This window comes from Dipteris shenzhenensis, chromosome 5 (genome assembly GCF_047967505.1).
Source record: "Dipteris shenzhenensis isolate YYH24624 ecotype China chromosome 5, Dip_SZ_1.0, whole genome shotgun sequence".
Taxonomy (NCBI): Eukaryota; Viridiplantae; Streptophyta; class Polypodiopsida; order Gleicheniales; family Dipteridaceae; genus Dipteris; species Dipteris shenzhenensis.
Window position 1 is genome coordinate 47,389,954 of NC_141600.1, and position 24,202 is coordinate 47,414,155.

Here is a 24,202-nt window from a genome sequence, read left to right on the forward strand (position 1 = left end):
TCAAGAGATACATGCAGCCAAAACAGTTCCGAATTGGTTGCTATAGGCTCTCAGGGAGAGTAGGCTTAAGGCACCTTTGATTGGCAAGACAAGTAGTGCAGTAAGGCACGCAAGGGGGGGCTCTTTCTGATGAGACGGCTTATGCAAGTACTCTTCTTGATGAAGAAGAACCTGACTCTTTTGAAGAAGCCAAGGATAATGTGCATTGGATGCATGCCATGCACAATGAATTGCAGTCCATTGAGAAAAATCAGACTTGGGATGTTGTGGATTTGCCACCAAGGAAACATGCCATTGGTACCAAATGGGTTTTCAAAGTGAAAAGGAAGCCAGATGGGTCCATTGATAGGTACAAGGCACGGCTGGTTGCCAAAGGCTATATACCTAGATGAATCAAGGAACATTCCCAAACTCATCCTCTAAAAACACAACAGTGTGCAGTTTCAATCTCACGAGAGTCGCTCATAAATTTGAAAACCATAAACTCCATCATGCATGGCAGGGACTAGCTACTATGACATCCCCACTGACGTCATCAGCGCCCAATAGTGGGTGTAGACCATAGTATAAAAGTATGCTCTCACACATACAAATCCACACACCCACACATACTTGAGCATCCATTTATACAAAGTCTTCGTACTAAGTTTCTATCGGCACTCCGGAGGTGAAGGGCAAACTCAGCCATGACGAAGGCTAGCACTAAAGGAGAAGGCTATGCTCACAAAAAGGGCATAGATTACGATGAGCACCATCAGGTCGGTTATTGCCATGGCTGCAAATTTTATTTGGAATGTCCATCAGTTGGACATAAAAACAGCTTTCCTTAATGGGGACTTGCAAGAAGAGGTTTATGTCAAACAACCCCCTGGATTTGAACTTTCTGGCAATGCACTTCAAGTTTGCAAGCTGAATAAAGCTTTATATGGGCTGAAACAACCCCCACATGCATGGTATGCCAAGATTGATACCTTCCTGGCAAGTAAGGGGTTACACAATAGTCCCACAGAAAGTACCCTCTACATCAAGAAGGATGGGGGGGGCATCATTCTTCATGTAGATGACATGCTACTCACAAGGTCAAATGAGAAAATAATTGCAAATTTCAAAGCTGAGTTGAAAGCTGAATTTGACATGACAGATTTGGGCATGTTAAATTTCTATTTGAGGATCCAATTCATACAAAACAAGCGTGGCATCGTTATGTCTCAATCCAAGTATGTGCAAAAGCTCTTGGATAGGTTCAACATGCAAGATTGTAAGCCTATAGCCACTCCCATGGAGCCAGGGCTGAAGCTTACTATGTATGATGCAAGTGAATCAATGGATGTCACACTTTACAGCCAAGCTGTTGGATGCCTCATTTATTTGTGCAATACAAGGTCCGATATTCAGTATGCAATATCTCAGGTGAGCAGGTATATGCACAGCCCAAAGACAACACATAGGCAGGCTATAAAACGCCATCTTCCGTTATTTGCAAGGCACAAAGTCTTATGGCTTGATGTTTCCCAGGGGGGGTGACTTCCAGATGCATGCTTACAGTGACTCAGATTAGGCTGGAGACTATGACACCAGGCAGTCCACTAGTGGTAATTGTTTCTTTTTGGGCAAAGCTTGCATTTCTTGGCTGAGCAAGAAACAATCTACAATGGCTACTTCCTCATGTGAGCTGAGTACAGGGCAGCTTTCACAGTGACAGTTGAATGTCTTAGGCTGCGTCGTTTGTTTGCTGATCTTCATCTCTCAATGGAGGGTCCTCCTCCGATTCTCACTGATAGTCAGAGTGCTATAGCAGTGGCAAAGAATCATGTGTTTCATGCTCGCCGCACGAAGCACATTGAGGTTCATTATCATTATGTCCAAGAGAAGTTGCATGCAGAGAAGATCAGTATGATCTATGTGTCAACACATGACAATGTTGTAGACATCTTCACCAAAGCACTTCCACGTGAGAAGTTTGAGGCATTTCGCAGTGCCCTGAACTTATCTCCTTTTGGTGATTGATCACTACCTTGTACATCACATTGGCACTGGAGGGGGGTGTTGGAATTATTGGTATATTCTTGTTGGAATTATTGGTATATTCTAGGCAGTAGCCAATGCAATGTAATAAGTAGGTTAGGGACACTTTTCCCTCATTGAGGTTTTTCCCCCTAACCACAATTAGATCCCTAACTACGGTTAGTGGATAGAATAAGGTTTTGTCACTTAGACAAAACCTCTCACTCTTGTACTTTCTCTTACACTCATCTATTCAAACGTTTTGCACCTTCTTGCTTTCTTGCATCTTGCTTGTCCACCTCCTTCAGATTCCTCTTCATCCATCCTCATGCCGTACAGCTCTATCTCGAGGTCCAAGATTCTCCCCTCATTGTCAAGCTCATACATATCCCTCAATGTCGTCCAGGCCTCGAAAGAGTTTAGAGTGTTGTACACTTGTTTGAACATAAGTCTCCTGCCTGGGTACAATCCTCCAGACGCCTGCTTGAACCCGAGCCTCCTGCCTGGGTACAATCCTTCAGACACCAAAGCTACTAATTTCTCCAAGCATCTCGTGGTCCTTGCCCTCAAGCTCCACTTCCTCAGAAATTCCGTCAAGGCTGTAGGAATTGAAATCACACCAGAGTGTATCCTACAACGGAAGACTGATAGATTAGCCCAAGAATTACATGTGGACGTGTTTCACAATGGAATCAAGCTTCATCAACATGTGTGTACTTCACAACCATTCTTGTGTGTGCAAGCCAGCAAATAGACTGTGCTCAACGACAAATATAGAAGCAAAACTCTTATATAATTCCGTTCATCTACCAACTGGAAAGGATACAATACCAAAAGGTTCTCCTACTTTATGCCTGGCACCTCTAGATCTCTGAATTTGTATGCTCCACTAAGCATATGTAGACTCTCTGTCCAAAGGATCTCTTCCACTTTGCTGTCCGGAAAGTCAGGCCAGGTGGGCAGCTCTCCTAGCTCTTTAGTCTGCAGCTCCCTGGGCTCCCTTCTCCTCCTGAATATAGGCCCAATGGAAGTCCCTTTGCTGCTCCTATCTGCTGGTTGGTTGCTGCTGCAAGTGATGGTATTATGAGGGCCCAAGTGCCCCCTTTTATAGGGCTCAAGGCCCAGCCTAATAAACCAACCCAACAGCCTGACCTAAACAGGCCAATCAGCCGACCCACTCCTTGCAGCCTATAAATCCACCTTCTGGGGCTTTTTGCAAATTTTTGGCTGGCCCTGCTTGGCCACATGGCTGCCACCCACTGGCCCAGGGAGGCCTGCCCATAATCAGCCTCATTTCTAAGCCCCTAGGATCCTCCAAAGCTTGCTGTCCTGGTTCCCCTATGTATTTCTGTCCTCACCATGTATGGACAGCATCTGCATCCAGATCTGCCTTCCATGGTGGATCTCCTCTGCCAGGTACGCACTGTCTCTGTGCTGCCCACGTGGCAGCCCCATGCCTATTACTACCCCCCCCCCCGACCCCGATGCACTCCTCATATGGGAGCTCACAGTGGGGAGGTGACCAATCCTATTCCAACAAGGAGGGCCCAGTTGCAAGGTTACCAAAAGGTACCTTGTCAAATTCACGGCACTAGATGCCAAGTGGGTGGATGAGGAGTTTTTCTTAGAGTATCCACAAGTTTGTAGCTATACCAAGAATCTTTTTTGTTGAGGGCAAGTGAAAAACAAGCTGAGGGGATGTCATGAGATGGTATTTTGACGTCCCAAGAAAGAAAGAGAGAATAATTTTGACTTTGGTCAATAAGAGAAAAGAAGTTTATGTGTAGCAAAACCCCCAAATTTTGTCTGCAAGATTGCAAGCAAAACCAAAAAGCCCCAAATTTCTGGAGCAGGTTCTGCAACCTGACTGCAATGCCTGCAACAAACAAGATGCCCCAAATGTGCTCCCAGAATGCAAGCCAAACAATGGCTGACTGCAAAATGTACCTACTCAAGAAACCTTGCACAATCCGGAACCTGTGTACACGAAACTTGTGAAGGTGGAGAAAGCAAGCAATCCGTACAATATGGACTGTATGGCTGTACGGACAACTGACACGCATGTGTATGGAATGCTGCAGCGCTCAGATCCGTACGATGTATGGACAGAGTACGTGCAGTTGTGCGGAACCGTACAGTCGATGTACGGATAGTGTATGGCGCTGGCAGAGTATTTTGGTATGGCGCTGTACGGACGGAACCTTGTAGGAGTACGGCGAGCAGTACAACGGAACTGTACGGGAGCTGAGCTGTAAGCGGAACTGCAGCAGTACGACGAAACTGTACGGGAGCTGGTGCGGACGGGATGTACGAGAGCTGCTGGAACAAGCTGTACGGGAGTGACAGACTGTACGGCCAAAATGACTCCTGATTTTCGTACAGTCGTACGGACTATACGGACGATGATTGTACGGATGTCACGCTCTGACGGGAATGCAGCTGGAGGAGGAGCACGAGCTGCTGCTGGAGGAGGAGCACGAGCTGCTCGGACAGGAGGAGCTTGGGCTGGAGGCAGGAAGCAGGCGTTGATATCAAATGAAAGAGGTGGGCAAGCAAAATGCAAGAGAGCAAGAAGGTGCAAAACATTTGAATAGATAAGTGTAAGAGAAAGTACAAGAGTGAGAAGTTTTGTCTAAGTGACAAAACCTTATCCTATCCACTAACCGTAGTTAGGGATCTAACTGTGGTTAGGGGGAAAAATCTCAATGAGGAAAAAGTCCCCCTAACCTACTTATTACATTGCATTGGCTACTTCCTAGAATATACCAATAATTCTAACAGAATCGGTACAGGAACACATCACCAAGCTGAAGGTGGTGTGGGACCAACGGGCGGCAATTGGTCAAAGGACGAGCTCGACCAAAATGGCAAGGCTGTTGCTGGGAAAGTTCCTCAAAGCTATAGTAGTTTTATGACTACGATGACTACAGGGCATAGGGCAGCGCAGATGACTTTCGAGAAGCTGGTTTCACTGTTGCTGTAGCAAGAAGCTCAAGAAAAGACGTAGTACGGTACAGATAAGGATGACAAGGCCTAATAGCTCAGGACAGGAGCAAAGACAAAGGCAGAGGCAAGGGTAAGCTTGGCAGAGGCAAGCCCAAACATGATGATGGAATGGACTCTTCAGATGAAGACAACAAGAAGAAGAGAAAGAAAGAAAGGAAGTGCTTCTACTATGATGAGCCAAGCCATGTTGTGAAAGATTGCAAAAAGAAGAAGGCTGATCAAAAGAAGAAGGATGCCAACTCAAAGTTAGAGCAGTCAGCTCAGCTAGTGATAGAGGAACTTTCTTGGTGGAAACTCCAAACACTGCTGAGATTAGGTACATGGACCCAGATGTTACTATCAGGATGTCAGACATTGAGGATTGGTTGGAAGGAGTCACGATCCTTTGTGAAGGTGATGGACAGTGACGAGTGCCTAGAGTCATCTAGGTGCTTGGCTGGTATTACTTAAGCAGAGGATTCTTCGACAGGACCTAAGACTCTGTGTCAAACAAAGGTCGTGACTTAAGAGGGAGACAACAACACAGAACCACAGTTGGAGCTTGACGGTCTAGGTAATCTGGATTTACGCGGGTGCAGAAGCCCCAACAGCTAATCTTATTCTCATTTACAAAAATTCTAAATTTGTATGATTGGACTTATTCTAGTCTTACAAAGGTATATATTGATGTCTCGGGTATGTTGTTTGGTTGCAGACCCTAGCCAGATGGAGGACGGGTTGAAACAGATCCTTAGAGCTTGATTCCTGGAGGACTTCAGTCTATTCACCCATCATGAGGGGGACAGTTGGAGGATGCTGGTACCTGGAGAGCTCGAGTTTGAAGGCGGGTTCATGACTAAAGGTGGTGGTGCCATCGGGTGCTATCAAAGATGGACCTGTGTACCAGTCTAGTATGTGAAAGCGAAACCGCTCTTTGCTTTTTGGAATTACAATTATAAATACTCTAGATGGGAAGCAAGAGCCACCATCTAGGGGGGGGGGGGGGAGATCGGACCCCATGCAGTGTCTCTCTCTCTCTCTCTCTTCTCTCCACCACTTGTTTCCTTGTTCTTAGTTTCTATGGTTTTGGTAAATCATGAATTTGTGATCATGTCTAATTTGATTTTCTGTAAGAGAAATACACAGGGAGACCAGGACAGCAAGCTTTGAAGGACCCTAGGGGCTTGGAAATGAGGCTGATTATGGACCAATGGGAGCCAGTAGGGAGGGCGAGCCAAAGATCCACAAAAGAACCCCAAAAGCTGGATTTATAGACCGCAAGGAGTGGGTTGGCTGGTTGGCCTGTTTGGGTCGGCCAAAAGCAGGCTGTTGGGTCGGTTTGTTTGGCTGGGCCTTAAGCCCTATAAAAGGGGGCACTTGGGCCCTCATAATATCATCACTTGCAGCAGCAAACAACCAGCAGATAGGAGCAGGAAAGGAACTTTCCTTGGGCCTATATTCAAGAGGAGAAGGGTGCACAAGGAGCTGCAGACTAAGAGCTGGGAGAGCTGCCCCCCTAGGCTGACTTTCCAGACAGCAAGGTGGAAGTGTGTGGTTGCGGCACTGTGTCAAAGGCCTTCCAAAAGTCTACGAAGCAAGCATACACTTTCTAGGATCTCGATCTCGCCTCCTCGGCGATGGTTCGTATGGTGAAGATGTGGTCAAGGGCAAGGGTGGAATGCTGCCTTCGAAAACCAGCCTGTCCCAAAGCCCAATGCCATGTGGCTCTGTCTAAGAGTTGATCTCTCTCTAGTACATGTGTGGCCAATCATGAGTGTACTGTAGTTCCGCATGTCCATGGAAACCCTTGTATTGTGTATCGGCACGATGGTGGTGGTACTCCAAGTAGTTCGGAAGCCATGACATACCGCATGGTTGAACATCTGTGCTAAGACCGGAGCCAAAACCTCTTGCCCAAGTGCAAAGTACTCCGTCCTCAGCCCCTCATGATCCTAAGCTCTCCGATTGTGGAGCCACCATAGTGCAGCTTGCACATTCTGTGTGGTGAATAAGATGGATGTAGTGGACCTGGGCGAAGGAGATAGGATATCATCAAAGAAAACCAGCACGCATCTGAAAAGAAGTCGCATGTGTACCAGACGCCTCGATCTGTGATGGGAATGGGTGGCTCATCCTCCCCATGCAATAGTGGGATCCCTACTTAGTGCCTCATAGCCGTGCCTCCTCCTTACACCCCAAAAGGGTCAACCAGGGATGCAAGGAGGTCTTTCAATCTAGGCCATATATACAAGGGCCCCTCAAGTGTACTCGTGATTATGGAATTAATTCCCTTTGAACACTGTCACGCAGCCCACAAGAGCCCCCAATACACTTTGATCAATTAAGCCACACAAGGGGGTACCAAGGGTGTTTGGCCCGTATTCGACACTCCCCATGGGCCAAGCACCACGAAAGGTGGACTTGACCAAACCAAGGCCAGCCCACCATCAACCAAGAATGACACGACAAACCACACAGGGGTACGAGAAAATCAAAGCCACCCCCCAAAGTGCCTCAAAGTCAAGGTGTACACTAAACAAAGGTAGCCAAGCATCAGTGCATGCAGGCCGCCGCTAAGATTAAACAGTTTGTCAGAGAGAGGTAATGACTCTATAGATTATTTAAGTTAGGTCCCTGGTGGAAGTTAAATGTGGGCTCTGGTTTGCCGTGTTGGGCACGTTCCTGCTGGGAGGGTGGGACTTCGAGCAAAATCATGAGGCGGCTGAAAAATTTCTTGGTTGCCATTACTGCCTCATCAGCACATTGAATTTACAAGGAAATCTTTCATGCATGTGATCATGCCATCTATTGTATGCCACCATAGTAGGCGAGGAGTTTCGAAACGCCAAGTTTCGAAACGGGTTTCGGGGTTTTGGAAACGTTTCGAGGCAAACCCAAAACGCCTATAAAAACGTTTCGTGCATAATAGGGTAATTAAATATATGTTTTTCCCCAAAAAGATTAAAAACATTCTAGATTATTATCACTAGAAGTCCAATACTTGAAAAAAACTAATGAAACATAGTGCACAAACATTTGATATGTCACTTAGAACTTGAAATTGGATGCTTGAAACATATTACTAAATCCCAAATCAGAAATTTAACAACACATCATTGTAGATTCAAGCATCAATGGTCATAATTCAAAATTGAAAAAAATACATGGAATCATGAATCATGATTTTATGTCCATGCTGCACCTGGACGGGCTAAAGAAAAATGTAAGGGCTGAAGGTCGCTTTCAAGATACGAGCGGCAATTTGAGACGTACAGGTGGCAAAAATGCAACCCGACACCAGATTTTCCAAAATTAGGGCAAAATGGAATTTTTTGAACAGTGTGGGTTTTTTGGGGATCCCGAAACGTGAGTTCCAAAACCGAAACGTTTCTGAAATGTTTCGTACATTTCGGGCTGTCCCGAAACGCGTTTCGGGCCTACTATGTATGCCACAGTTCGCCTTCAAGGAAGGGAAAAGTGTAGATGGGTCCGCCTTCTTCAACTCGAAGCCATTTGAACTCAAACCGAGCCCATCGCCGTTAGATTGGCATGTACATGGGGTCAATTCAGCAATCTGAAGGGGCATTACAATTATATAGGACCAAAATTTGGATTGGCAAAGGAATGGTTTTTGCCAATATGGTTGTACACCCATCTAGGAAGAGGACTTTGCAAAGGTTAGGTAAGCACCACACATAGCTCTTGGCATGAGATTTCTTTCAATATTTAGAGGAATTGTCTAAGCATCGTAGGTCGTCACATCCCGAGACAAGCCAAAGGCAACTTACCACACATTAGTCACGCGACAACCACCAAATTTCACCGCCAATACTTGCTTTGATACCATGTAAGAACTCGCAAAATGTGCCACGTGTCATCCATGCACCAGGTGTAGGTCCCAATTTGCCCCATAGCCGTGCCACCTCTCTCACAGCAATGTGAAAAGTCTAATGTAACTCAACCCTAGGATAACCTTGGTTAAGTCAAGTAATAGTTTGGCCGTGAGGGATTGGCTAGAGGAAGTGTAGACTTCCTAGAAGTTCTTAGGGACAAATTCTAGATGTATCCACTAGGTCCTAGGGACAAGGCAAAGATATTAAAGAGGGGTTTTAAAGTTGGGCCCAAGGACAACCAACGTTGTCCTTGGTCAGATGGGTTAGGACTTTAACGAAAGGCCATTTGTAATGCATGTGTATGCATGTGCACCTGCCACCTACCATCTCTCTCCCTCACCCTCCTGGAGCATTCCTGGCTTGCAAAAGCTTTCATTTGCTGATTTTCGTTGCATCTTCTTCCTTCTGCTTCCATCACTTGTTGCTCCACACGCCTTTTCCTGTTGCACGCTTCTCAAGGCAGATCATATAGCTTGTGCGGACTGCTATATGACGCATTAATTGCAAGCCATACAGTCGTACGGACCTGAGGCACATCTTTCAAGGAGCTGTATGGACATCTAGTGCGAAGTTCGAGGCATCTGTGTGAGAGAGAGGAGCATACAAGAAGGAAGCAAGAGCGCTAGAGAGCAAAACGTAGAGTGTGCAATAGGCAGAGTCACAAGAAACGTTTCGTCCATTTCGCCGTTTCGACAGGTTTTGTTTCGTTTCGTTTCATGTTGTCAGACGAAACGGATAGGTTTCAAAATGATAATATATATATTCAAGGCTATTGGCTACTAAGATATGTTATACTCAAGTTGAGAGTTAACAAAGAGGAATATAAGTCAAGAAATCCAAAAAGGATATATAAAACACCAACACATTCTTTAAATTTATTTCAAGCTTTCAATCTTGATTCTCAAGTTTCAACTTGAGATAAATCAATCTTTAAGGATTGAAAAGAATATGTATTCTAGAATCTAGATATATGAATATTGAATCATTGAAAAAATGGATTGTTTAAAAAAATATTTCAGGATTTGGGCAAAACAGCGTTTCGTGCAGAGCATTTCGTCTTGTTTTGAAACGTTTCGTCACGTTTCGATAGGACGAAACGCGTTTTCATGTGACTATGGCAATAGGTAAGATAATAGGAAACAAGAGTGGAGGTGGTTTTGTCCAAGTGACAAAAGCACACTAACCCACTAACTGTGGTTAGGGGGAAAAACCTCTAGTGAGGGAAAAGTGCAAGTGCTCCTAACTCACTTATGGATTACATTGGTACTGCCCAGAATATGGCAATAATTCTAACACCCCATTGCAATGCCAATGTGATGATGTACAAGGAAGTGACCAATCACCAAAAGGAGATAAGTTAAAGGCACGGCGAAATGCCTCAAACTTCTCGCGTGGAAGTGCTTTGGTGAAGATGTTTGCAACATTGTCATGTGTTGACACATAGATCATACTGATCTCCCCTGCATGCAACTTCTCTCTGACATAATGATAATGAGCCTCAATGTGCTTCGTGTGCCTAGTGTCATAGTCTCCAACCCAATCTGCGTCAATGTAAGCATGCATCTGCAAGTCGCCCCCCCTAGGAAACATCAAGCCATAAGACTTTGTGCCTGCAAATAAACTGCATACTGAATATCGGGCCGTGTATTGCACAGATAAATGAGGCATCCGACAGCTTGGTTGTAAAGTGTGGCATCCACTGATTCACCTGCATCATAAATAGTAAGCTTCAACCCTGGCTCCATGGGAGTGGCTGTAGGCTTACAATCTTGCTACATCATCACTCCGACAGGTGTTCGCCTGGACCCAGCTAAGGTGAAGAATATTGTGGAGTGGGAGGTGCCTACCACAACACAGGAGATTCGGGTGTTTATGGGCATTTGCCAGGCCTACCGAAAGCATATCAAGGATTTGGCAAAAATTGCAGTTGCCATCACCAATCTTTTACAAGGCGTAAAAGCCAAGAAACAGCCTATCACCTTTACTCCAGCACTCTTTCAGCCTTCGCCCAGTTGAAGGAGGCAATTACTACAGCATCGTGCCTAGCATTGGCACAATGGGATCAACCCTTCGATGTACGAACTAATGCCAATGACTATGCCATTGAAGTGGTTCTAGAGCAGAACAGTCACCCCATCGCATTCGTGGGATGCAAGTTGCTTCCAACAAAGACCAGATACTCAATCTATGACAAGGAGTTATGTGCGGTCATCCATGCCCTCAAGACATGGAAACACTTTCTCTATGGTCAGGATTTCACAGTTCGCACAGATCATTAGGCCTATGTCTCATTGCCAGGTGCGCCAGCAATTGAAGGTATCTCACGAGAAGCTACCGGGATTCCTCCAGCCCCTTGAGATTCCAAACCAACCCTTTGAGCAAATTAGCATGGATTTTGTTACAGACCTTCCACCAGCTATTGGTACCAGGAACACCATGTGCCTGACCATCGTGAACAGGTTTTGCAAGTTTGTCATGCTAATTCCATGCAAAGGTACTATCAACACATAGGACACAGCTCGTTTATTTCTCAGATGGTGGTATACGATGTGTGGCATGCCCCATATCATTGGGATCCAGTCATTTTTAGAGAGCCCTATTCGACAACTTTGGTACCAAGATCAGTTTCTCCAGCAATTTTCATCCACAGCCAAATGGCGAGTCAGAAGTCTACAACAAGTTCACATTTGATATTCAGAAATGCTCATTGTGGATGCTCAGTCCTGCTGGAAACAGTATTTACCCCTAGTTCAAGGGATCATGAACGACACCCATTCTTCCAGCGTGGGTCGAACTCCCTATGAGGCATCTTTTGGGAAGAATTTCAAGTCCCTTCTCACCAAGACATCCGACAAGGTATACGAAGCCGATCGCATCACAGAGACCTATGGCAGATCATGGAGTCAGTAAAAGACCGCATTGCCAAAGCCAAGGAGACCTACCGAACGCAAGCCAATAAGCACAGACATGATGTAAGTTACAAGGAAGGGCAGTGGGTTTATCTGCGGACCATGGGTGGAGGAAGACTACTTCGCAGACTATCCAGACCTCCTTGCAGCATACAAGGCGGCTTTCTCTCTACCCCAATTTGAGTTTCAGCAGAAGGGGATGTCACGGGCATCCACAACCCGTGGCCATGTTGGATTGCCACCTAGGCAGCCAGCTCAACAACAGCCATGCCACGTGGGACTGCCACGCAGTCAGCCAACAAGGACACGGTGCAGCAACGGTTGCAGCAAAGGTGCCAGCTCAGCAGTGCCATGTCAGCAGCCGATCAACTGCCATGTGGACTGGTTGGTGCCACGTCAGCAGCCAGTCAGCCCAGTCGGTGGGCAGCAGCAAGGTCGGCCCTGCTCCTATAAAAGGCAGCCCCTTGGCCTTCATTTCTCATCCCACCTCAGGGCTTTCAAGCAGCACCTAGGCCTCCCCGCAGCAGACCAGCAAGGTAGCCTCATCCTCTTCAGGGATCTAGTGACGATCCACCTCCTCTAGGTAGTCTAGTCTTCCAATTTTGCAGTGAGAGTTTCAGCCCCTTCATACCGTTGTATTCATCCCTTTGGGCATTCATTATTAAGTTGTATCTATTTTCCTCTTCGGAGGTCCACTACATTCTCTCCCTCTGATTCTCTCACTCACATCCACAACATCACTTTGTGTATTGAGTGCATCACCTTGTAGTTGCAGTTAGTATTGAGTAAGAGAGAGAGTGAGGATAGTCTATCTCCCGCCACAATGCTGCCTACCAAAAGGTCAAAATAGCCCTCCAGAAAAGCCAGAAGCACAAACGGGCAGAAGATAGACATTGCCTCGAGCTGCTCTTGAAAGAGGGCGATTGGGTGCTGCTGCGTTTCCACAAAAGCACAACTCAGGAGGATGAAAGGCAAGGACAAATTGTACACAAAGCTGAAGATGAGGTATTATGGTCCTTTCCAAGTTTCTGAAAGGAAATGATGTAGCTTACAGGCTGAAGCTACCTGACCATTGGACGATACGCAATGCCTTTCATGTCAGTTTACTGAAGCCTTTCCATGGCGATGTGCCTACTGACCTACTTCATGAGGATCAGCCCAAGGTTGAAGAGTTGGATAAAATCTTGGTTCCGGAACAGATTTTGGCACATACGGAAAGAAAAGTAAGAGGTAGAGTTTCCTGTCGCTACATGGTGAAGTTCAGGAACTATCCTGCACTGGATGCGAAGTGGATGGAGGAGGGTGATCTGGCAGAGTCACCCCGGATTTTGCCTACCTGGACGCATTTCAGCTTAAGCCCACTACAGTATAGGCTCCTACAAGTTCAGCAGAGGAGAGATCTGGAGCATTACCTGGTGCTCGAGAGCAGGGTAGCACCTCCCCTTCCTTGATACAGACTACTCACATATCTGGAGATCGCTTGGTGACACCACTTGTCTCACCCGAGATGCTGCTTGCTGACAATATTTCTGCCGTGAGGTGTCCATGATGAGTGTTCGCGACACTCCACACAGCAAATGCATTGATGTATGGATGGATTCTTGAGCTCTCCTAGCCCATATGATGATTGGACTCTAGAGATGCACAAGCTCTTTCTATAATTTCTCTTTCTGTCAATAGGTTCATTATACCTCATATTCGGTCATGCAAGACATCTATGGCAGCTTGGGAGATACTAGAGAGTATATTTGCAGCAAGAAATGATGCCAGGGTTTCCTTTCTCAAGCGAGAACTTTCCCATACACATATGGAGGAGGGAGATTCCATGAATTCTCACCTCACAAAGCTTCAGGACTTGAGGGAACAATTGCTGAATATTGATGAAGTCATTCCGGATTCAGAGATAATCACCACCACTCTGAACTCTCTTCCTGAGTCCTATCTTGATTTCCACACCTCGCTGAATTTGTCATTGAGGGGGGGCAACAATCCTCTCTCTTTTCACAAGTTGGTAGGACTTCTGTTGCAGGAGGAGCAGACTCATAGAAATATGGCTACCCGGGCTGGCGAGCATGCTATGCTCTCCAAGTTCAAGTCCAAGGGTAAAGGGAAGCAAAAGCCACATGCCAATCAGCCCACACATCAGCATAAAGCTGATTCTGGACAGCCTTCTTATAAGGCAAAGGGTGATACAAGTAAGCAAAAAAAGAAGGGCATCTGTCATTATTGCAAGAAGCCCGGTCATTATATTGGAGAGTGCAAGAAGCGCATAGCCAAAGAGAAGAAAAGGGATTCCGGTATGGTTGTGTCAGATGCATCAGTTCCACATTCTCATGATGGAGGAGATGTTGCAGCCAACTTTGTTGAAGAGCACTATGCCTTTCTGTCTTGCACTTCAAATTTTTCAGTGGGTAGTTTTGATATTACAGCCACTAATGATGATGACCCATATGCTTTTTTAACTTACAATTATGATCCTTCAAAGGATGAATGCTCTTTTAGCGTTGATGAGACACTTCATACTTGGTATTTTGACAGTGGTGCTTCAAAGCACATCACTTCCAAGAAGAGTCTGTTTGTATCTCTGCATTCTTCACCCACCAAGAAGAAGGTAACTTGTGCGAATAATTCTTCTTATTTAATGTGTGGAGTGGGAGACATTATTCTCACATCCACTGATGGCACAGATTTCAGAATTTCAGATGTACTCTATGTGCCAGGGATAAAGAAGAATTTGCTTTCAGTATCCTCACTCAATAGAGGAGGATTTCAGGTTGTTTTTTATGATGACACGTGTGCAATCAGAGCCAAAGAAAATGACTATGCTTTGATGTTGTCTGGCACTTTGTATCGGGGTCTTTTTCAGCTTGATCTATATGAAAAAAGATCCCATCTTGCATTATCAATTAGCACTCCCACTGGTGCCATGCAGAATGCAGAGTTATGGCATGCCAGGTATGGGCACATGAGCTATGGCACCTTAATGACACTTCAGAGGCATGATATGGTTGATGCATTGCCTCCTTTGGAGTCGCCTCCTCCTCATGCATGTGAAGGCTGCATTCTTGGCAAAATGCATAGACTTCCCTTCAAAAAGGATGGTGCAGTGAAATCTACACAGAAATTACAACTTATTCACAGTGATGTCTGCGGTCCCATGAGGACACTTGCTTTTGGGGTTATCTCTATTTTGTTACATTCATAGATGACTTTACCAACTACACTTGGGTCTATGGTCTCAAGGCAAAATCAGAAGTGTTTATGCATTTCAAACACTTTATGGCTATGGTTGAGAATGAGATAGGACTCAAGGTGCAGACACTTCGAACAGATATGTCTCATGAATTTGAGACATTTTTGAAAGAAAAAGGCATCATGCATCAGCTTACAGTGAGGCTTACGCCTCAACAGAATGGCAAAGCTGAGCGGAAGAATCGCACTGCCATGGAAATGGATAGATGCTGTTAGAAATGACCCAACAGAGGGTACGCACAGCAAAAGACTTATAGTAATGCCCAGGAGCTCACACAGTGTGCGTGTGGGGTGTGGAATCACAAACTTCTTAACTTATGTGCATAAAATAGATGTGCAAACTCATCAATAGACAATGAACCAACCAGATAGAGAAACCACCAAAATAACATATTTCCGTCCAAAACTATGGACACAATACAAAAGAGAGAGATCCAAAGTCCCACCAATGGTGTGGTCCTCTGATCTTACCACAAGGTACTTCTCCTATCTGCTGGCTATCTCTAGACTCGAGCCTGCGTGCTCCACCTCGAGCTTCTGTAGACTATCTGTCCAGATCCCTTCCACCTTGCTGTCTTTGCACCAACCTAGGTGGGCAGCACTCTGAGCTAGGTTTGCAGCTCTACAGCCCACTTGAATCCTCCTAGATAGAGGCCCACAGGTGCCTATTCTGCTGCTCCTTCTACTCCCTGAACTGCTGCTGCAAGTGATGTAAACCGACCAGCAGCCTCAAACTAACCGACCCAAACAGGCCGACCAGGCTGCTATAAAACTGCCCTAAAAGGGCCCTCATAACTAGGGCCTCTGGCCCACAAAACTAAGGCTTTGGCCCTCACTTCAAGGTAGGGTCCCAGCCCCTATGCAGGCCTGCCTGGCTGTCTTATATGGGCTATAAATATGCCCTCCCAGGGTCAGTCCCTTGCAGCCCTATTTGCTGCTGCTCCTGACCTCCTGGGTGCCCATTCTGCAGCCCCGTACTGCTCCGTACAGTTGCGCGCCACCTGTCCCGGGTCTGCACACCCTCCGTACAGTTGCGCCACTTGCCCGGGTCTTCTCTAGATGTGCTGCCCACATGACAGCCATGATGCTGTCCATGTGGCAGCCCCTTTCTCTCTTTTCTCTGGGCATCTTTTGCCCTAGGTCTCCCTCCCCCACGCTCTCCTCATATGGGGGCTTACAGATGGGGAGGTGACCATTCCAACAGATGCATGCTCACAAGTAAGAAGTTGCCTCATAGGTTTTGGCCAGAAGGCCTCATGTGTGCCAACTATATTTTAAATCGGGCTCCTACAAAGGCTTTGAAGACAATCACTCCCTATGAGGCACGGCATGGGAGAAAGCCTTCAATGGACCATTTCAGAGTTTTTGGTTGTATTGCATATGCCCACATGCCTGTGGAGTTCATACACAAGTTGTCAGATAAGGCACTCAATTGCATTTTTGTGGGATATAGTTCACGAAGCAAAGGCTATTGTCTCTACAATCCTGCTACACGCAAGATTTTTGTTAGTAGAGATGTTATATTCTCTGAAAATTCTGCACATACACATGCTGAATTTCAAATTCCAGCCTCTTCAGATAATGTGTTTGAGGGGATGCTTCCTATAGCATTTGGTTCCCTCGCTGAAACTCAGAATTTACAGCAACCTCCACCAGATCCACATGTACAGATTCAGCCCCCAGCTGATTTAGTACAGCCTCAAGGTGTGGATGAAGTTGTCAGGCAAGAAATTCAAGAGATACACGCAGCCAAAACAATCCCGAATTGGTTGCTTCAGACTCTCAAGGAGAGTAAGCTTGAGGCTCCATTGCCTAGCAAGACTTGTAGTGCAGTAAGGCACACAGGGGGGCTATTTCAGTTGAATCAGCTTATGTAGGTACTCTTCTTGATGAGGAGCAGCCTGAAACATTTGAAGAAGCAAGGGATAATGTGCATTGGATGAATGCCATGCACAATGAATTGCAGTCCATTCATAAAAATCAGACTTGGGATGTCGTGGATTTGCCACCAGGCAAGAATGCCATAGGTACACGTTGGGTTTTCAAAGTCAAAAGAAAGCCAAATGGGTCCATTGATCAGTACAAAGCAAGACTGGTTGCAAAAGGATATGCTCAAAAAAAGGGCATTGATTATGAGGAGACTTTTGCTCCTATATCCAGGATGGCCACCATCAGGTCAATTATAGCAATGGCTGCAAATTTTGAATGGAATGTTCATCAGTTGGACATTAAAACAGCTTTCCTTAATGGAGACTTGTTGGAAGAGGTTTATGTCAAACAACCTCCAAGCTTTGAAATTTCAAGAAATGCACATCAGGTATGCAAGCTGAATAAAACTTTGTATGGGCTGAAACAAGCCCCACGTGCATGGTATGCAAAAATTGATGCCTTTCTAACCAGCAAGGGGCTGCACAATCGTCCAACTGAAAGCACCCTCTACTTCAAGAAGGATGGAGGGGATATTTTGGTCATCATTCTTTATCTAGATGACATGCTGCTCACCGGATCAAATGAGGAAGTAATTGCAGATTTCAAAGTCCAATTGAAAGCTACATTTGATATGTCAGACTTGGGCTTGTTACATTTCTTTTTGGGGATCCAAGAGAAACGTGGCATTGTTATGTCTTAGTCCAAGTATGTTCAAAAGCTCTTGGACGGATTCAACATGCATGATTACAAGCCTATGTCCACTCCCATGGAGCCGGGGCTGAAGCTTACAATGCATGATGCAGGTGAATCAATTGATGTCACACTCTATAGTCAGGCTGTTGGATGCCTCATTTATCTCTGCAATACACGACCTGATATTCAGTTTTCGGTTTCTCAGGTGAGCAAGTATATGCACAGCCCAAAAATTATGCATTGGCAGGCTGTAAAACGCATCTTCCATTACTTGCAAGGTACAAAGTCTTTTGGCGTGATGTTTCCCAGGGGGGCTGACTTACAGATGCATGCTTACAGTGACTCAGATTGGGCTGGAGACTATGATACTAGGCAATCCACCAGTGGGAATTGTTTCTTTCTAGGACATGCTTGCATTTCTTGGTTAAGCAAGAAACAATCTACAGTGGCTACCTCCTCATGTGAAGCTGAGTACAGGGCAGCTTTCACAGCGACAGTTGAATGTGTTTGACTACGTCGTTTGTTTGCTAATCTTCATCTTTCATTGGAGGGTCCTTCTCCGATTCTCACTAATAGTCAGAGTGCTATAGCAATGGCAAAGAATCCTGTGTTTCATGCTCACACGAAGCACATTGAGGTTCACTATCACTATGTCAAAGAGAAGTTACATGCAAGAGAGATCAGTATGATCTATGTGTCAGCACATGACAATGTTGCACACATCTTCACCAAAGCACTTCCACGTGAAAAGTTTGAGGCATTTCGCAGTGCCCTGAACTTATCTCCTTTTGGTGATTGATCATTTCCTTGTACATGACATTGGCACTTCAGGGGGGTGTTAGAATTATAATTCAGCAGTGACCAATGTAATGTAATAAGTAGGTTAGGAGCACTTTTCTCTCATTTAGAGGTTTTTCCCCCTAACCACAGTTAGTTCACTAACTACGGTTAGTGAAGGATAAGGTTTTGTCACTTAGACAAAACCCATCCCACTTCTTGTATTAGTCACTTCTTCTATTGCAAGCACAACGTTCAGCTCACTTGCTCTCACACTCTCTTTTTGTAACACCTCCTAGCAGCCTAGCTCCTCGCTCTCCTAGGGAAGATAGCGTTTGGGAGGTGGCAGCCAGCATTACGGCATGGAACATTTGGGTTGCACGTTGCAGTCTCGTGATGGGTGAGCACCTTGTTCCACCCTCAGCTACCCTAGTCACCATATGGCAAGACATCATCTACACACTTCGGTCCACCTAGGAGCGTGGGACTCAGGCTCCAAGGCGACTATCGAGAGACGTGCTTGTTTCTGCAAGGCTTGGCCACTAGGTGTTTTCTACATCTTCACCCCGCGAGGAATTCGTTGGTTGTATAGTCCCCCCACTTGGCTGTTAGCCCAGTACCAGAGATCCCCTAGGCAATAAGCTGGGTTTCTCTGGAACAGGCCGGTTCTCTCTATCAGCCTTTTCCGGGTTTTTTCCATACTCAAGGACATTTGGCACGAAATTCGAGGCATTTGTACGGGAATCTAGGCGTGTTTTCCAAAGTCATTGCAGTTGAGGCACGATTCGCAGGCAGGTCACCTCCAAGACAAACATTCTAGGTATATTTCGGGGTAGATCTGTTGCCCCAAAACCTCTATACCTCTTTCTCGCCTTCTCTCCGCCCTATATCTGTTCATTTCTCTTTTCCTGGAAGTTGGAAGACTCCTGCACGCTGCTGGGAGTATGGACAAGGGATGGACGCGGGGACAAAGCTCACCCCTCTGCCACAGACAACGGGTATTTAGTTTCTATCTTCCATTTGATTGCCATTACTTGGTTTGAAGCTATTTGCACTGCATTTCTTGTGTTTGGAGTCCTGTCTGGTTCCCACAAGTTCAAGCAAGCACTAGGAAGCAAGGGTGTGCCTGAGAAAGGCCCGAGGACAGTGTTGATGCATGTGACAGCCTTGAGGCTACCTTGAGCACAGTTTGCATGTTGGTTTGGATGCTTTGATGCTTTCAGTTGGGTCAACTGCCTAAGATTTCCTTGCCAATTTTATCCTAGTGGTGCACTATGGAATAGATGCCCAGAGGATAGTGAGAGAAATTGCAAGAGGAACAATGCAGAGGTGAGCCCCCTGGTGTAAAGCATTTCTTTTCAGAAGAATAAAATAATTACCAAATCCGTAAGTGTGTCGATGAAATAATTGCTTCTCCACTCCACAATTCAAATTGGGCTCGCAGGTGATACTATGTCAATGGAGCAGAAGTCCATTCATTGGATATAGATGGCCTAAGAGCTATGGCTTCTATTATTACTACGAAAAGCTCTGAAATTTTTGACAAGGCATATCAAACTTTAGAATCCATGCCCTTAACTTTATCATCCAATATAGAAAGTGTAAATGAGCGAAACGAGAAGAGGGATAAGATTTTCTCAATTGACATATATGTGCACATTGTATCTCTTACACAGGATAAGATTTTCTCAATTTTGGCATATATGTGCACATTGTATCTCTTACACATTATGGAGTCTGACGAGTCTGACCTTCAATCCAATAAAATCAAAGGGATAAATGTTTCTCCATTTTGACATATACTTGAGAATTGTACTCCCTTTTCAAGAGTTTGGGGTACATACCATGTCCTAGTTACCTCAAACTTACAAATTCAAACTCATGCTCTCCCTCACCACAAACCCCCAAAAATGAACTCGACATCTCTCCTTCCATATACCCTTCCACCAATGTTGTTGCACCCTTAAACACTGGCACTGCAATACTACACTTCTTGAACCCACAATCTATTGCTCAATCTTCTACTCACTATTTTGGTGCAACATTTCTACTGCCTCCCATAATCTCAAAGAAAAACTAGACAGATATAACTTTGGAGATCTCATGCCTCCCATAGCAAAGGAAGCAGAAAAAAATAGATTTTGTTCAATACTACTAGCCAAAACCAAAAAAGAGTGGAGATTGGCTTGAAATAAAAACATCTACAAAGAAGGTAAGGCTATGCAAAATTGACTCATGGAAGAGTTTTAAAGAAAATCTGACCAAAACATAAACGAGCGTCTCTAAAGGCCATCTATATTTTATAGGGGAATACAAGTATCTGTCGAAGTATATTTCAGCATTTTATGAACAGATACTTGTAACCTAGATTGACAAAAGGCAAACAAGAAGACTAGAAGTTATGCAGGGTTGTGATGAAAAGCGGAACCCATGCTCCATTCTATTGCCTCAAACATAGTCATTAACAAAGCTTTACAACTTACGTGATCTGAAACCAAAGATTTTCTGCAGAGTAACAAATATGCAAGCAAAGCATGAAACAATTGCAAGGTATATTTCATCATGGGACTACGCTCTAGATAAAAGGGTGCATTTCCTATGTATAATTTCATGATATAAGTCTTTGATAACCAGCTGACTGTCAGATATCGTGGAGCTGGATGTCGCTTTACTTTTTTCTTTCTATTGCCAGTAGACGTGTTGACCATCCTGACAAACTATTTCTTTCTTGTCTGTTTGAAACTTTTTATAAACTACAATACGAGACTGAAACTGTCTATATGCTACTTCGTCTCAGTGGCATATGCCTAAAAGCTACAATGCTACATCAAGATCAAGATGCTGTGAAACCCCACAAAATAGAGCTGAATTTAAGTGCATTACCTCTTTGGCCCTCACAGCCATCTGCCCTGGAGGTGGAGCAGGAAGAGCTTGGGCAGGAAGAGGGACAGCCTTTCCCCAGCCAATCCTTAGATCATACTCATAAACCACCACACCTGCAACCCATTTAGTGAAAATAGCCCTGGAGTTATAAAACAAGCCACAGAGCTTAAATATAGCTATTCAGTTTTTTAAAAAACATTTTACATAATAATGAAACATGTGATTCGAGACAGTTGCAGCAACAAAGCAGTAGACTGTGTTAAGAGGTCAACATCTCCTGATGTCACCTAGAGAGAGAGGTCCTTGCTTGTGGGTGTGCCCGCCCAGTGAGTGAGGGTAGCGTAGAGAGTGAGGGCCTTTGTTGTGGGTGTGCCCGCCCCCGTGAGAGTAGGTTAGTGTGGCTGTCCTTGAGATCCCTTTCTAGGGCTGTGTACACGGTGCGGTCGGCTATGGAGGCGCCTAGGGCATTGGCTCCCATATCTGCAGGAGGGCTGGCTGCCAGCCCTGTTTATAGGGCAGGAGGGGTCGGCCATAGGCCCCTTGTCACTCGGCTGGAGGGTAGAGGGGACAACCCTCCTGGGGGCCTGGACAGCCCCTCTTATAGGGCTGTAGGGGTCGGCCCCTAGGGCTCCTGCCCCTCACTGGCCGACTAGGGCCTGGGAGGCTATATATAGCCCCCCCCCCCCCCCCCATGTGTGTTTTGCGCAGTTCCGTTTGGTGCCTGGTGGAGCAGCATATCCAGCCCAGTGCAGCACCTGAGAAGCAGGGTTGTAGAGCAGTCCTTCCACTCCTAGTGCCTCCTTTTGTTGTGGTTGTTGAGCTGTCCTGTTGAGCTCTCGAGCAGCCTGTTGGTTCCAAGGTTTTCCCCAGTTGTAGCGAGAAAGAGAGAAAGGCACAAGAGAACTGCAAGTGATCTCTGGAGAAAAACCCCAGTGTGGTGTGTGTGTGAGGTGTGCTCTTCTCTCTCTCTCTCTCTCTCTCTCTCTCTCTCTCTCTCTCTCTCTCTCTCCCCTCCGTGTGTTTCCGCTGCACTTCTCACATGGTATGAGAGCCAGGGTTGGCTTGAGACCCGAGGGCAGTGTTGAGCCAGCACACAGAGAGGAGGATTAGGGTGCTGTTCAGAGGTGTCTTTGAGGAGGAGCGTGTGCAAGGAGTTGACTGTTCGGGTGACCAGCAAAGGGGTGACTTTGAAGGGTATTTTCAGATCAGAGAGAAGGTGTTACAAGGGACAGATAGCGAGGTGTGAAGGTACATTGGACTGTCAGCCCCTTCACCTCTTCTCCAGCCCTCTCCTTTCTTCAACCTTCAGTTCCCTTCTATCTCATCCACCTTCTTTTTCAGTTCATCGTCCTCTTCACTCCAACATGGCGACTTTGTCCAAGATGGCAGAGAACAAGACTAGAATTCCAATGTTGCCCACATTCCCGGTTGACCGGCAGTTGGATGGGCTCAATTACAGCGTCTGGCGGGTGATGATGGAGTGTATGTTACAATCATATGATTTGGCAGATTTCATCTTGATAGGTGTTGTCCAACTAGATCCCCTTGCGAAAGACCTTGGCATCCTAGAAAGAAAGAAAGAAAGAAAGTTTATTAAAGTCTTCGGGAGACCGTGAAGGTCTATGAGACTAAAGATAACTGATACAATGAGCATAACGGTGGCGGTCTCAAAACGGGCCAGCCAACCGTTTCTACAAAAAAGAGGTTATGAAGGACTGTGTGTCTAGTCTTGATACAAAAAATATGTGTCTACCTCCAGTCGATACAAAAAAGAAGGGGGGGCACCAAAAATGGGGCAGAGGGGGGAGATACAGTATACATGTGCAGGTGGTGATCGTCAGAGACCAATCATAGAGGGGCCGTCAAATGGGAGGTCGGGAAAAACCCTACGATAGATGATTGGCCTCTGACGTCACGCGGCCTAGTCGAGCTCGGTCGTCGGGGGCGGCGGGTGGCCCTGTGGATGAGGGCAACAGTAACCCCGGTGGGGCGAGCAGAGAGCAGAGACGAGATGTCTGGACCTAGATGTGTGAGTCTGTCCGCTGGCGCAGCTGTCGTGGCTCTGGCTCTCGCTCACGTCCGCGTCGTCGGCTAGACTGAGAAGAGGTATCCTGTGACTGGAAGAAGTCAGTGATAGGCCGCTGGGTGTCCTCACGCTGTGTGTGCTGCTCGTGTCGACGTGCTCGGAGAGAGGTATCTCGGTGGCGAGTCATCTCATGTAAGAAAGTGGCTAGGCATCACTGATCTAGGAACTGCAGCATGTGTGGGAGGGAGCCGAATTCGTCGCGGAAGAGGCAGTGGTACCGGCCTCGAATGGCATAATAGATAGGACATCTGAAAGCAAAGTGCTCCTCCGACTCGATCTCCTGCAAGTCGCAGAGTGGGCAAAGGCGGTCCTCTCGTGGGATACCCTCTGCGCGTCCGCTCTCGATCCGTAATCGGTGTGACGAGACCCTAAACTGACCGAGGGAGATCCGAAGCGCAAGTGGTAGATGAAGCTGTGTGTAGCCCGGAGGTGTGATGAAGCCCTCCTGTGAGATCTGGAGGCAGTGTCGGCGGTAGAAGTCGAGCTTCACAGGAAGCTCGGAGTGAAGAAACCATGTCCGCCAGGTGTGGAGCTGGAGCAGATCCACTTGAATGAGCCGGTTGACCTCCTGGTCAGTGGGGGAGAGGGGAGATGGTGGAGCGTCGAAGCTGTACTGAAAAGGAGGCAACCGGTCTAAGTCAAGGCCCAGTCAGGTGAACCAACTGGAAAGACGACTGTACCAGCATCGTTGGTCCCCATCAACGGATAAGGCCATAGAGGAGGATAGGGCTAGCCAAGGTAGGCGGAGGCGACCGTCGGCGGAGGAGCTAAAATCCCTAACTCTGTGGAGA

The 24,202-nt window shown here is 46.2% G+C and overlaps 1 protein-coding gene across 4 annotated transcripts in view; it reads right to left on the reverse strand.

Moving 5' to 3' along the window:
• The window catches only part of LOC147902107 (protein RRC1-like), a 67,637-nt gene that overhangs the window by 7,156 nt on the left and 36,279 nt on the right, over positions 1-24,202 (reverse strand). For all 4 annotated transcript variants that reach the window (XR_015541002.1, XM_087374679.1, XM_087374681.1 and 1 more), the window contains one exon: positions 21,326-21,438. Coding sequence is in view for 3 of the 4 variants with exons in the window: in XM_087374679.1 (XP_087230805.1) it covers positions 21,326-21,438 (113 nt within the window). In the remaining variant the exon portion in view is untranslated. The remainder of the gene's footprint in view (positions 1-21,325; positions 21,439-24,202) is intronic.